General features: G+C 44.7%; 2 protein-coding genes across 2 annotated transcripts in view; both read right to left on the reverse strand.

Annotated features, from left to right (window-relative positions):
- Nucleotides 1-2,987, reverse strand: part of DGCR8 (DGCR8 microprocessor complex subunit) — a 12,946-nt gene extending 9,959 nt beyond the window's left edge. Inside the window, 3 exon segments of the mRNA XM_015824767.1 lie at nucleotides 544-686; nucleotides 1,293-1,452; nucleotides 2,265-2,987. Coding sequence (XP_015680253.1) covers nucleotides 544-686; nucleotides 1,293-1,452; nucleotides 2,265-2,987 — 1,026 coding nt within the window.
- A 7,417-nt stretch (nucleotides 2,988-10,404) lies between these two features.
- The window catches only part of TANGO2 (transport and golgi organization 2 homolog), a 38,766-nt gene continuing 33,791 nt past the window's right edge, over nucleotides 10,405-15,379 (reverse strand). Inside the window, exons 6-9 of the mRNA XM_015824768.1 lie at nucleotides 14,940-15,010; nucleotides 13,691-13,844; nucleotides 12,580-12,684; nucleotides 10,405-11,247 (exon numbers count right to left, since the gene is read on the reverse strand). Coding sequence (XP_015680254.1) covers nucleotides 11,127-11,247; nucleotides 12,580-12,684; nucleotides 13,691-13,844; nucleotides 14,940-15,010 — 451 coding nt within the window. The 3' untranslated portion in view covers nucleotides 10,405-11,126. The remainder of the gene's footprint in view (nucleotides 11,248-12,579; nucleotides 12,685-13,690; nucleotides 13,845-14,939; nucleotides 15,011-15,379) is intronic.

The following is a 15,379-nucleotide window of genomic DNA, read 5'->3' on the forward strand; positions in this document are numbered from 1 at the left end:
ATAACATTTATTCCAAATTTCATAAAATTCTGACGTCTCCTTGTCTTTTAATTCTAACGTAAGTTTGTTCATTTCTGCGCATTCCAAGATTTTATACATAATCATATCATTTGTGGGAATATTTTCACTCTTCCAACATTGCGCATATGCTATACGAGCTGCAGTCAATATGTGTATAATGATGTGTTGGAGTTGTTTTCCCATCTTTAAATTTATTATGCCCAAAAGAAATATTTCTGGTTTGAAATCCATTTGTATCTCAGTTATCTCCTGTATCCAATCTCTTATCCGTTCCCAATAATTTTTTACTTTGGGGCACAGCCACCACGTGGTAAAATGTTCCTTCTTTAATTTTACATTTCCAACACTTCGGGTCTATGTTTTTATACATTTTGGCCAATCTCGCCGGTGTTAAATGCCATCTGTAAATCATTTTATATTGATTCTCTCTATATGCAGTTGATAGCGTTAATTTGCAATTTTTGTTCCATAATCTTTCCCATCCCTGCTAAAATTCTAAAGGGGTGAAATGCCAAATCCTACCCGTATGCTTCCTGTTCCCAAGAAATAAGGTCTGGACCAGGTGACCACCCGAGATTCTCTGTGCAGGTACACTGGGATGCCCGAGTTGTGGAATGTCATGATCCATCCATCAGGCAACGGTTCTGTAGGAGGGCGACCACGACCTTGGGAAAAGAAACACGCTGAGGCGCTGCTTAGTGTCCAAACCTTTCAATTATTATTTTGAAACAGAAGGGCTTCTGGCCTCCCTGGTCAACCATCAAGCTAGCAAGAAGCTTGAGGTTCTTCAGATGCTGGTTGAAGAAACCTCTCTTGGTAGGCCAGCTGAAATTGATCAACACTTCCTTTTTCTCCCAAACAGGAGACTTTACGACTTTTAACTCCCAAGTGTTCCTCCACGAGCACGGCTGGCTGAGGAATTCTGGGAGTTGAAGTCCACAAGTCGTGAAGTTGCCACGGTTGGGAACCCCAGCTAAAAACAGCTAAGGGTGTGTGGAGAATCCTCTGTGGGTCAATTGTTCTACGTGTAAAAGAAAAGCTGCCTGAATCGGGTGGTTTGGCTCACACCCGGAACAACTCTTGTGTTTCTTCTGGGCGTGGACCAAACTTTATCTTTTATTTATTTTTCACACGTCTTAACCGCCCACCTCCCTCAGAGAGACGCTGGTTGTTCCAGGCAGAGGTGAACAGGAAGAGAGCCAGCCTCTTAAATTAAGAGAAACGGAGATGGACACGGGCAACTAGGTGTGCGACTCGTTGCGATAGCTTACTTTTAAGAACAGTTTTGATTTTGGTCATCATGGGCTGCACAGTTGTTTCTCCGTCCGACTGATGGTCGCTTTCCCCTCTGTATTTCTCATCCATCCTCCTTTTTTTGGGAACGCAAAGGCCCTCTTCCAGGAGAGCGTCCACGTCATTATCAAATTCATCCTGAAAAGCAGACTGTCAGGTACATAACGCACCCTTTAATTATTCTCCTCATTCCCTGAACAAGACAGGTACGGCTGCAGAGATCTACAAATTGCCCAAGTCTTTTGCAACTCGGATTATATCTGGGGGGTGGGGGTGGTGAGGTTTCAAGCAGTGGTGAGTAGCTGGACAGCTCTGTAATAATTCAGGAAGATTTGATGGCTTAGCTGCAGCCAACATTTTGACGAGTCCTCATTTAGCAACTGCCACTGGGACAGACAACTTGGTGATTAAGCGAAGCAGTTACAAGGTGAATCTGCAATTTGGCTTATCACCTTCCTTCAGCTTTCCTTTGATTAATAGACCCGTGAAGGCTGCAAATGTGAGAATCAGCTGTTAAGTTACTTTTTCGTCTTTCGTGATCACAATTTGGACACTTGGCAACTGGTTCCTATTTATGACGGTTGCAGAGGGTCACGTGATCCCCTTCTGCAACCTTCTGACAAGCAAAGTCAATGGGGAAGCCAGATTCACTTAACAACCGGCTATCTTAACAATTGCAATGATTTACTTAACAAATGTAACAAGAAAGGCTGTAAAACGGGGTAAAACCCACTTAACAAATGTCTCACTTTAACCACAGAAAGTGTGGGCTCAATTGAGGTCGTTAAGTCAAGGACTATCTGTATCTTCTCTATGATCGAGCCTCAAGCCCAAGTTTTATTTCCTTTACCACCACCCCCCTTAAAATAAATGCTACAGAAATGCCACATATCCACAATTTTCTTCTCAAACCCAAACTCTGGAAACCAAAAAAACCCCCCCGTAATTACCTCGTAAGAATAGTTCAAGGTTTCTTCGTCCACTTTGTCTTGCTGAACGATGGCCTTAGGTGTAAACCCTGCTGCTTCATCTATTTCCATCAAATTGTCTGTAAAATCTTCTAAATCATCCAACACTGCATATTCCACTCGCTTTTCCTGATCTACCTCGTTGTCCTCATCCTTGGTGTCCTCGTTGTCACCGGCTACCTGAGCCGTGGGGCCGCCACTACCCCCACCGAGAGGACAAGCATGCACGTCCCCATTGACACCGTGCGCCCCTAAAACCGCCTCCGCCTCATAATCTGGCTCGGCTCCAGTGTACAGCACTCTCCTGTCTTTACTTCTGCAGCTCTCTGTAAAATTAACGCTAACCTTTACGTCTTTAAGCAACTTAAGATCGGGAGTGAATTTCCTAACTGAGGGCGCGTGGCGAGCGGTCCTTGGGCTTTGGTCGCTATGAGGATCTATGATAAGACGACTTTGGTAGCACGAAGATCCCTTGGTGAGGAGCGGGCTCCGGTTGACAGCGTGGGCGTCCCCAGCAGGGCTATCTGACTGTCCATCACCACCGGAGCTAACGTCCATTACCTCTGCGTCACTGGACGTTTGCAGGGGAGGTGGTGGAGGCTGTTCGTTGGGCGGCAGTGGTGGGGGACAAGAAGGGCACTCCACGTTCATGTCGGCGCTGGCTGGCTCTTTTGGAAGGGGAGGTGTGCTCTCACAACTCTCCATCACTAAAACTTACCCAAAAGGAGGGGGAGGGGAAAAACAAACCCACCGAGTTTTAAACCCAAGGGTGTAGGGAGCTACGATCCTCACATGCAGGAGTCCATCAAGAGAGGATTGGTCACGCTTTATTCAAAAGGCCACACTGACGACTCAGTTAAGCTGACTACATTGCTCTTTTCATTAATGTGGACAGCTTTCAAAACCACTGTCTCAATTACTGGAAATCACAATGCATTCAGCTTAAATAGCTGATGTCCGAGTTAAGAGCTTCTTCCGCGGCTGTCGTGGGTCTCCTTGACTTCGTTCGGCCTGCAAGGGAAAACAGTCAGCTGTCACTCGCTCGGATTATGAAGGACAATCCAATTACCCAATCGTGAGAATAGCAAAGAGGTAGTTCCTCTGCTTACCACGGTTTGTTTAGTGAACAGTGTTACTGAAAGAAGTGACTTATGGCCGTTTCGCACACTTACGACCGTTGCAGCATCCCTGTGGTCACCTGGTCAAAATTCAGAGGCTTGACCAGGGACTTGTACTTATGATGGTTGCAGTGTCCCCCTGTCATGGGATCCCTTTTTGTGATCCGTCTGACAAGCAAAGTCAATGGGGAAGCCAGATTCTCTTACTAACAACTGCAGTGATTCAATTAACAACGATGGCAAGAAAGATCATAACATCGGGAAAATTCACACAACTGTCTCGCTTAGCAACAGAAATTTTGGGCTCAGCTGTGGTCATAAGTCGAGCACTACCTGTATTTCTTTTATTGATTTATGGTTAAAAAGCAACACAATTCCACAAAAGAGAAATGTTTCATTTTCCTTCAAGTTCCTAGTTCTGGGTTAACAATGGGTTATAGCCAACCCATTCTTAGTAAAATTATGATGTACAGAGAATGGTTTTGAAGAGTTGTTTTCATTTCGCGTGTAAGTACAGCTTCTATAACTGTCATTTTGACTATTATATTTACAGGGAGTGACAGATACAAGTGGCAGGCAAGGATGGTGGTCTTTCAGGGAAATACCCAAGTCTTCAACTTTGATAAGAATTCAAAGGAGTGGAACAGCTAGATAGAAGCAAATAGATGAACAAGTAGATTTATTACAGATTGTGTGCAATAAAAAAATGAGTGCATGGTGTTACACTGTTATGAAGCAACACCCACTTGATCAAATGCGTAATAATGCCCGGCTGGTTTGAGCTGAAAAGCAGATACACAAGGTCAAGCTGGACCAAATTAAGATTTGTCAGGATAAATTTGTAAACTTTGTTGCCACAAGACTCACTTGCTTAAACAAGCTGTCTGCTTTAATAAAAGAAAAAAACAGAACTGAACTAGGTCACCTGGCACGCTCCCCCAAAAAGCATCATGAACTACAGAAATAAAAACAAAAAGGACCGCTTGCTTTGATAGACAAAGAATTTTACAGGTCTGAAAAAGCTGGTGCTTTTTCTACATATTACTCACACAGCCATTGCTCTGCAGCTATCAGAAGCTTTTTTTCTTTTTTTTGTTCAATTGTGTTCAATTCTCAGGCATTGCCTCCAGTTTTCTTGGCAAATGATTTGCCATTGCTTTCTTTCATGGTCCAAGTGAAAGTGACTGGCCCAAGATTACCCAGCCTGGCCTTGTGCCTTAGGCGACACTAGCACTCAGTCTCCCGGTTTCCAGGCGGATGCTTTACACTACAACACCATCCGTATTTCTCAAAATCATATTTCATTGCCATGTTAATGCCACACAAAACCACATCCTACCACGCCTAAAATATTTCCCTTTCTTAAAGTTGTGCTTGCTGCCATTTGGAAAAAATCAGATCAATACTGGAAGTCGACTTAATGATGATTTAACATGGATTCCCAATGGAAAGCCCAATGGGTTGCTGAACGTCCAGACAAGACATAGGAAGACATATACCAGTATCCGGTGTCTGATTTTTTTTCTCATATAAATACTGCTGCGGTTCAATGGTTAGATGGGCTATAGCAGGGGTAGGCAACCTTGGCTCTTTGATGACTCGTGGACTTCAACTCCCAGAATTCCTGAGCCAGCATGGCCCAGCTTGGAAACCTCTCCCTTTCCCCTCAGCGTGGCTGGCTCAGGAATTCTGGGAGTTGAAGTCCACGAGTCATAAAAGAGCCAAGGTTGCCTACCTCTGGCCTAGGCCTAGGCTGCTTTATGACTCGTGGACTTCAACTCCCAGAATTCCTGAGCCAGCATGGGGGAAACTTTGGCCCCCTGATGACTCGTGGACTTCAACTCCCAGAATTCCTAAGCCAGCATGGCTCAGCTTGGAAACCTCTCCCTTTCCCCTCAGCATGGCTGGCTCGGGAATTCTGGGAGTTTATTTATTATTTAAATTTATATACCGCCCTATCTTCCTTACGGGACTCAGGGCAGTGAACAGGCAATAATAAAACAGGCAATAATAAAAATAATAAAAATCACAATAAATATTGTGAAGTCCACAAGCTGAAGTCCACAAGTCATGTAGGATCCATAGTTCCCCCATGCTGGCTCAGGAATTCTGGGAGTTGAAGTCCACCAGTCATCAAAGAGCCAAGGTTGCCTACCCCTGGCCTATAGGGATTCTTGCCTGAGCAGGGGGTTGGACTAGATGACCTCCAAGGTCCCTTCCAACTTATTTATAATTATTATTATTATTATTAAACCTCGCAGACCGTGGGGTGACTTTAGGCCAAGCCCAACCGAGCTTATAGGGTTGTGGCCTTAAAAAGGAAAGAAGAGCTTTAATACCCGCCCCTCCCCACCCACACACACAAAGCATCTGGAGGTCTCAGAGAATTTAAACGCAATTAAAAATAAACACACCCCAAGTTCGCCCCCCCCTCCCCCAAATTCGTGGGGGGGGTATTAAGAGTGTCTGGGCCAGGTCACGTGGCCCGTGGAGCCCTCCCCCAGCCGTCAATCAAAGGGGGAAGGGAGGGGGAGGGAGGGAATCACGGCTTCTCGGCCTACAAGCGCCGCGGGGCCTAGTCAAAGAGGCTCCCGCGGGAAGCCCCCTCCTCTCTCTAGGCTGAGGCGGCCATGCCGCGCCGGGGCCCGGCACCCACCTGGGCCATGCCCGCCCGGTCGCAGCGGCTCCTCTGGCTCTCTTCCGCGTCCGCCGGGCGTGAGGGAGGGAAAGAGGCCGCCTCCTCCTCGCCTCCTCAGCCGCGGCTTTTTCCCCCCTGGCTCAGCGAAGCTGCCTTCGCGCGGACGCCGCCATCTTTAAAACGTCTCAGAGAGGCTGCCTGGCCTCTCCCCGCCTCCCGGCCAATCGGCGGCCGAGGAGCGGGCTCGCGCGCTTCTCGCCCATTGGGCCCGCGGAGACGCGGAGACACCCTTTCCCCCCACCCTTCGCGGCCGCGCCGCCAATAGAAGCGGGGGCGGGGAAGAGCGGCCAATAGGAGCGGCAGGGCCCAAAGGGGTGGGAGGCGATTAGAAGACGTAGTGGGCAGGGGAGGGCTTTCGGGCTGTCAGTCAACGCCGAGAAAAACAACAGGCTCGCCAATAGGAAGCCAGTCCTCATGAATAAAAATAACAACAATAATAACAATCACAACGATAATAATCATCCTTGGGAAGGACTTCATAGGTAGACAAAAACGCCAAACCCAGTTTGAACATTTGACTGACTGCTAATAATAATAATAATAATAATAATAATAATAATAATAATAATAATAAAAATTATTCATTATTAATTCTTCATTAATTAATTATTCTTGTTTCTGGCAAGAGCACTGAAGGAGGAAAACTGGACAGCCACTTGTCTGGAATGGTAGGGGGTCTCTGGCTTCAGCAGGGGGTAGACTAGAAGACCTCCAAGGTCCCTTCCAAGTCTGTTATCCTGTTAGATTCCGTTAAGTAGTCCTTGATTTAGAACCATTCATTGAATGAGTGTTTGAGGATAGAACGGCCCTGAAAAAAGCAACTTTTATAGCATCCCCATAGTCACATGATCAAAATTCTGACGCTTGGCAACTGACTCATCTTTATGACGGTCGCAGTATCCCCGGATCATGTGATCACTTTTTGCGACCTTCTGACAAGCCAAGTCAGTGGGGAAGCCAGATTCATTTAACGACCGTGTTTCTCACTTAACAACTGCAGTGATTCACTTAACAAACTGTGGCAAGAGAGGTCATAGAATGGGGCAAAACTCAACTGTTTCGCTTAGCAACGGAAATTTTGGGCTCAGTTGCAGCCAGGAAGAAACAATAGAACAAGTTATCTTCTCTTACACTAGAATTAAAATAAGAGGCAGCAAATGAAAATACCTAATCGATTTAATTTTGACAAGCAGCCTATTTCTTACTCGGATAAGACCTATGTCCCCTTTTTATTTTCAAAGGCTGTGCGTTCGGAGTAAAATTACTGCCGGCGTCTAAACGTTTCCACCACTGGATATGAAAACTGTATCCATCACCTCCTTGGGACCAGATGTATATTGAACAGCCGCAAGCACGCAGGCGTTTACAAGACTGATCTGGCTTCTTAACCGCATTATAAGGCGAAGGAACAGCTTGTTTATTTTATTAAAAATAGCTTGGCTGCTGGAGGAAGGGACATCAATATATATATATATATATATATTCTCCAGCAGGCCTTTAAACAGAGAGGCATTGTGCTCATTTTGGCTTATAAATGGGTTTAATGCTACCTTTGGGACAGTGGTGGGATTCAAATATGTGAACAACTGGTTCTCTGTATGGATGCGGCTTCCAGAAGTCCATTCTGGGCCTGGGCAACAAAAAATTAGCTACCGATTCTGTCAAACTGGTACAAACTGGATGAATCCCACCACTGCTTTGAGGGCGTATAGCTATAAGGTACAAGTGGCTTGCAACCGAATGCCATCAGTAAGTAAATAATTGCAATTTAAACCCCACTTCCGGCTCCCAGATCTGAAAACCTAGTTAACAGAAGGCCAGCCTGTTGCTGATGCTGGCCGAGATGAAATGTGGTTTTAATAAAACTCAAAGTCGCCGTTTGCATTCCAATCAGCAAAACACCCAGTTACAACACTGGTTAAGACCTTGGGAGGTGTCTGCATTCAGCCAGCAAAGCAAATAAGATGGCAGATTAGGCTAATCAGATTTCAGAATGGTGTATGGTTTTTCTAACTGACTGAAAGAGGGGTGAGGAACCTGCTTCATGGGACAACAGGGAAGCTCAGACCCATCAAACAATCCTTCAGGCAAATTAAAAATAAAGCAAAAATAAAATAAAATTACCAATCAGTTTATTGGCTACATTGGCATACAGGCATACGTGGCGATATCAAACAAGCTTCAAAAAGGAGTGGATATTTTTTTTTTAAAAAAAGTCATATTTCAGTGACCTGAGCAACCCCATAATTTCAATTGAGTTTAAAGGCCAAACTACCCTTTAGCAAATTCCTCCAAAGCTTCTCCAATGGGCAGCACCAAGGTGATCCTCGGTTTACGACCATTTCTGTGGCTAAGCAAGCAGACTGTCAAGAGATTTGTGCTTCATTTTATGACTTTTTTTCCCCAATCACTGCAGTTGTTAAGCAAATCCAGCTCGCTCCCCCCCCCAATTGACTTTGCTTGTTGGAATTCCGGGATGCTACCATTGTCATAAATGCTTGTCTAATGCTGAAGGTTGACGCGCCGTAACGTTCGTAAGCATGGGAACCGGTCATAAGTCACTTTTTTTTTAGTGCTGTTGTAACTTCAGTCGCTAAGAGAATGGTCGTAAGCCGAGGACTAACCTGTACTCCATCGTCACTAAGCCGGTTTCCATTTTTACATACAGTAGAAAAATATTCTCAAGCCTCTTTCCCTGGCTACGTTTTCCATGAGTGCCGATTTGTCGCCCCTAAATAAATCACGCTCAAGATACATCAGATCACGTCATGCGCTCCAACCCCTATTTGTTAGTTTGTGTGTTCAGTGACCCAGAGACTAGACTGCAGATTTGGCTGGTGCCCCCCTAAAATATCTGAATTGTTCTAAAAGCCCTGTGCCCTCAAAAAGTAGCTGTCCTGGAGGCTAGCTCAGAACTGAACATTTGTACCTAAGCAGAGGTGGGTTTTTTTTTAAAATTTTGGTTTGGTTTCTGAATGTGAGGTAGCACTGAGACTTCGCAACATTGAGATCTTAAAATAAATCCTTGGCAGTCCTTTTTTTTTTTTTTTTTAAAGTAACTGGGCTCACCCACGGAGTTTAACTGGAGAAAAATTGCCTGGGATTTTCATATTTCTGGAGTTAAGCGTCTCCTTCAGACTGTGGGCCGGCAACTGGGAAGCAATCTAGCGTATTAAACCCCCGGCAGGATATTCTCAATTTAAATTGGCAATCCCAGGGTGGGTTCATCTTCTGCAAGAGCCATCTCGGTAGCCGGCTTTTCCTTCAAGAAGCTAATTTGGGAAGCAAAATTAACAGCGCAACCTTGAATGTATTGGTTCAGAAGCCCTGCCGAGATCAACCAGACTAGCTTCAGAGAAAATGGGCCAGACTTGCAGCCTGCAGTTAAAGCAACGGAAGCGTGCCGATTCTCTCCTTGCCTAGAGGACGAAGTGGCTCCAGTTATGAATTGTGACTCTTCCATGGAAGGAAGGGAGCAAAGAAATAACGGGGTGACAGGATAGCAGCGTTCCAATATTTGAGGGGCTGCCACAAAGACGAGTGGGGTCAGCCTATTCTCCAAAGCACCAGAAGGCAGGACAAGAAGCAACGGATGGAAACTGATCAAGGAGAGAAGCAACCTGGAATTAAGGAGAAACTTCCTAAGAGTGAGGACAATCAATCAGTGGAACAGCTTGCCACCAGACATTGTGGACGCTCCGTCACTGGAGGATTTCAAGAAGAGACTGAACAGGCACTTGTCTGGAATCAATCAGTGGAATGGCTTCCCTCCAGAGGTTGCTCCATCACTGGAGGCTTTTAAGAAGAGACTGGACAGCCATTTGTCTGAAATAATATAGGGTCTCCTGCTTGAGCGGGTGTGTGTTTGTGTGTGTGTGTGTGGACTGGAAGACCTCTAAGGTCCCTTCCAACTCTGTTTTTCTGTATGCATAGCTACTTCAAGGAAGCCTGATTGACTTTAGCTGAATTTATTCCCTCCTAGGTGGACATTAAAAAAACCAAAGTTTCCTTGGGAGCATAATATCATGCAAACAAGAAACTAATCTTAGTCAGGCATGACTATCAGCCTCCCACAGGGCATAAGAATGACACCGCTGTCATTTCCACAAATGTTGTAACGCCAAAACGTACACATATTCATTCAGACTCCAGAAAACAGCAAAGTGAGGTGTTTAGCTAAAAGAGAGTTCTTCAGCCCTATATCCCTTTTATATGTCTTCCCCCTATTCTTGATTTAGAATCTAGAAAGGGCATTGCTTCATCTTCAAAGTAATTTTTAAAAAAACAAAACAAAACAAAGAATTCGGAATAAACGAGATTCTTGATCAACAAGTTGAGGGTATACAACAAAACCTGGCTTCACACCCAGTTTTGTTATAAGGCCAGGAAAAGAAGGAAGAATTACCTGATTTTAAGGATTTTTTTCTTAGCTCCAACAACTGTGAGCACACAGAATGCTTCCTATTCTTACAGGCAACTCTGTAGAAAACAACAACCCCAACCCCAATTCTATACAATCATAAATGCTTACAAATCGCTGAAGCCGCCCTATTAAAATTGAATTATGATTTTTTTTTCCACTCTGTAATTTCATCACTTTGCCTTCCAGCTCTCCGTGGTCGAAGGACAGGCGGGAAAATAGAAGTGTGCCATATATGATTCTCCAAAGTTCTCCGTGATTTTCATTAGCAAGTTAATTAATTCTGGGTTTTTATGCTCCAGGTGATACGTTGTTCTTTTTTTCCCCCGAGGCCAGCACAGATCCCTTTGCGCAAAAAAAAAGAGAGATTGTTTTTAGATACGAGTCTGCTTTTTCTATTCAAATGGTTCTGTTTTTGGATTTTGTGCAAAAAAATAAAATAAGTTTTGTTTGGTTTTTCTGTTTCTTCCACAAATGCTACAGTGATCTAGGCAACGTTAAAGAGAATCTGCTCCCTTTAAATGCTGACTGGGTTCTTGCCTGATTAAGACCAGCCACTCATTTTCTTCTTTTCACTTGATCTTTCCAATTGATCCGCAGGAAAGCCATTAGATTTGCAGCTGAAACTGGTAAGTGCTGGTTTTCCATTGATCGATATCTGCGTTCAACATGGTGCGTTCGGTGAAGGTGACGTGGCCTTCCCCGTCCACGAGAATGACAGTGTTCGCTCTGAAAAAAGGGGGAGAAATCTATTTATCGACACAAGTACGGGTGGCCTTTGACTTGCAATAGTTCATTTAGTGAGCGTTCGAAGTTACGACAGCACTAAAATAACTTACGATCGTTTTTCACACTTACAACCGTTGCCGCCTCCCCACAGTCATGTGGTCAAAATTCGGAGGCTTGGCAACTGGCGTGTTACTTAGGAGGGTTGCAATGTCCTGGGATCACGTGATCCCCCCTTTTGTGGCCTTCTGCCCAACAAAGTCAAGTGTGGGGGGGGGAGAAGCCAGATTCGCTTCACAACCGTGTGAAAAACTTAACAACTGCGGCGATTCACTGAACGGCTGTTTTAGGAACCAAAGCAGTCAACCGCAAGAGGATAAAAAAAAAATACCATCCAGTTTATAAGGAACGGCTGCTGGAATTGGGTATGTCTAGTTTAATGAAGAGAAGGATGAGGGGGGACATGATAGCAGTCTTCCAGTATCTCAGGGGCTGCCACAAAGAAGAGGGAGTCAAGCTATTCTCCAAGGCGCCTGAAGGCAGGACAAGAAGCAACGGATGGAAACTGATCAAGGAGAGAAGCAACCTAGAACTAAGGAGAAATTTCCTGACCGCAAGAACAATTAACCAGTGGAACCACCTGCCTCCAGAAGCGGTGAATGCTCCAACACTGGAAGTTTTTAAGAAGAGACTGGACAGCCATTTGTCTGAAATGGTATAGGGTTTCCTGCCTGAGCAGGGGGTTGGATCAGATGACCTCCAAGGTCTCTTCCAACTTTATTATTATTATTATTATTATTATTATTATTATTATTATTATTATTATTATTATTATTATTATTATTATTATTATTATATTACAGTTTTGCTGGTGCAACAAATATTGCTTCTCACTTGCTGATGAACTTGGGGGGGGGAGGCAAGAGGTTTGGAATGCAAACTTCAAAAGACGAAGAAGCCAGACCATGAGACTCAAGGACGTTACACCAGGTGTCTGGTTAGCCCCAGAGACACTTTCTCATAACAATATTTTTCTGGCTTCCCCAATTGACTCTGTTTGTCAGAAGCATTGGAAGGTGATCAGGTGATCCCAGAGGCTGCAACTGTCGTAAATACATACCAGTTGCCAAGTGCCCAGATTCTGATCACGTGACCGTGAGGAATGCTGCGACGATTGTTAGGAGTCAGGATCGGTCGCAACAGCACTGTTTTAGTGCTATTCTAACTTCGAATGGTTTAAGTCAAGGATCAGCTACAGTCTGGGAGGGCTGCATTTGCTGGCAGGTTCTCTACCTCCGCACCAAAATAATTCAAACGGTGAAGTCTTCCTCTTACCTGGTTCCATAATTTGGGCATCGGACACACAGAGCTGCGTACTTGTTTAGGAACGGAAGGACGTAATCCTTTCCCTGATCCTCCATGGCAGGGTCCGGAAGCTGACTGGATCAAAAGAAGCCGAATCAGAGACCATGGAACTGAAATTCTCCATTTCCTGTGCTTAGATGGGTGTTTATTGGTGGCATAGCGGTAATCTTGTCGTTGTTTACTGGAGCCACCAGTACAGTTGTTCTCAAGCGCCCAAAATGCAAGCAGGTCTAGGGATAGGCACTCATAGGGAGGGAAGCTCGGGGTCATATCCCTAATCAACTACGGCAGGGGTTCCCAATCCCTGGTTCATGGACCAGCATCGGTCTGCGGGCAGCCAGGACCCAGACCATGCAAGCAACAAAGCCCCACCGCTTACACACGGGATGCAGGCAGCGTGCAAAACCAGGTTCCCCCCCCCGGTCCACAGAAAAAAAACTCTCCACGAAACCCGTCCGAGGTGCCCAAAAGATTGGGGGCTGCTGAACTATGGTGTCCAATAATGATCACAAACCACTCCAGTCTCCCTACCCATGTTTTCCCGAAAATAAGACCGGGTCTTATATTAATTTTTGTTCCAAAAGGCGCATTAGGGTTAGGTCTTATTTTGGGGGAAATACAGTACTAAATGCACCCGTCCGGCTGACAATCTTAACTGGGCTTATTTTGGGGGGTGGGGCTTCTATTACTTGCATCCTGAAAAATCATGGTAGGGCTTATTTTGCAGCTGGGCCTTATTTTTGGGGAAATACAGTATTTATATGGGGCACCGTGGACCAGAAGCTCCTTGCCCTCGTAATAATGGCATGTCTCAATCTGATGGATGTCATGGTGCCTTCTTAAATGAAAGTGAGATGGCCCAGTCTGTATAGCAAAGACATGCATTGTGTGCTAAAAGTTCTGGATTCTGGATGGGGACAACGCCACCAGCAAGTAAGTCAGTTTGTAAGTCAAGGCGGGGAACAGTTATGACTCTCCAGATGTTGATGGCCTACAACTCTCAATATGCCCGATACTTGGACATCTGAAGTCACCCCAGAGAATGGTTTGGAGCAAAGCAAGAGAAGACATGGAGCCTTACGGGTCCTGGTTATTCATCAGTTTAATCAGCTCCTGGATCAGCTCCTCTTTCTTGAGGTTCTGGCTGTGTTTGATGACATCTGTAAAAAGCTGTTTTCCATATTGAAGTTTCTTCCAGGGCGTATCCAGCAAAGAATTGCTCAAGCCGTATACCCCTGTGTGGCGAGATTACATCTACCTTCAGGGATTCTCCAACGAAGCATGGAAGGAGCTGCCCCATAGCTGCTCTCCTTGGTGACAAGTTCACAACATGCACAAAAATCAAGCTCTCTAGGTTTGAGTAGAAACACAGAAACCGTGACAACATCGCTTGCCTTAGCCCAACTCTCGCCGAGCGTTACCATTTTACATCATGCGTGCAACTGAATTTTGGGAAACTAAAACGTGGGGATACGGCAAAGTTCTCGCAAAGCTACTTGGAGTTTACAAGGTAAAAAGGGATATTAACCAGATAGCAAGATATGCATCCACTGGTTTTGTTTAGGAGAATAAAATTATACAAAAGACACCCTGCATAATCTGGAAGGTTCATGTGTTTGGAACAATTGCTAAAAAGAGATACACTTCAACGCAATAACTCGGTTATCATATTGAAGTGTATAAGCTGGGCACTGTATAAGCTGGGCACTGTATAAGCTGGGAAATAAAAGCCTTGATATCACGTCTCCCAGTATGAAAAAAGTCCGTTTGCTAGGAACAGAATTCTGTAAATGGAAAATGCTAATGGCAGATTCGAAGTTATCTTAGCCAGCAAAAAGGTTTGGGGCTGTTTTATCAAAGAGTTCCCTGTTTGCTTTGTTCCTGGAGCTTGGCTATTACAAAAAGGGCCCAAATATATACACAATGGGAGATACAGCGTTACATGACAACAGTGGCCTTTACAATGCACGCTTGGCCATTTGGGGTCGCGTGTGCAAGATTGTGGTTTGTGTTACAATGCCAGGATGCTGCTTATGTCAGCTGCTCCCACCCTCCTGAACACGCTACTGAGTTCTCGTGTGGATCAACCTTTCAGAGAAGGAATTCTGGGAGTTGAAGTCCACAGGTCTTAAAATGGCCAAGATCGGACACCCCTGGTCCACAGCAAGTAGCTAGTCCACCTCTGAATCTTTCAAGTATGACATTTCCCTTTGAGCTTCAGCACCTGTCTTCATGTCTATCATGGCAAAACACATAAGCAGGTATGCAGCCACACCACTGCTTTAAATAAATCAAGGCACCCCCCCCCCTTTTTTTTTTATTTAACCCACCGGGATTTAGGAAGAGAGGTTCCAGGTCTCCTTTGTTTCCGTAATAGTAAATTACATCTCCGTTAGTGGTGCTAAAAGATAAAAATAGAAGGAGGAGGAGGAGGAGGAATGAGAAGGAAGAAGAAGAAGAAGAAGAAGAAGAAGAAGAAGAAGAAGAAGAAGAAGAAGAAGAAGAAGAAGAAGAAGAAGAAGAAGAAGAAGAAGAAGAAGAAGAAGAAGAAGAAGAAGAAGAAGAAGAAGAAAGAAGAAGAAGAAGAAGAAGAAGAAGAAGAAGAAGAAAAAAGAAGAAAAAAAAATAATGAGTTCTCCTTGCAAAAACCGGCAACTTAAATCTTTGATTCAGCTCTAATTTTGTCAGGAAACTATTTTGTTTTCCTAAAATTAATCTGATGATGTTTCTGCAGTAGATACACACTGATTAACTGTGCCCGCAGCACAGG

This window comes from Protobothrops mucrosquamatus, unplaced genomic scaffold (assembly GCF_001527695.2).
Source record: "Protobothrops mucrosquamatus isolate PMUCROS unplaced genomic scaffold, P.Mucros_1.0 scaffold2345, whole genome shotgun sequence".
NCBI classification, from domain to species: domain Eukaryota; kingdom Metazoa; phylum Chordata; class Lepidosauria; order Squamata; family Viperidae; genus Protobothrops; species Protobothrops mucrosquamatus.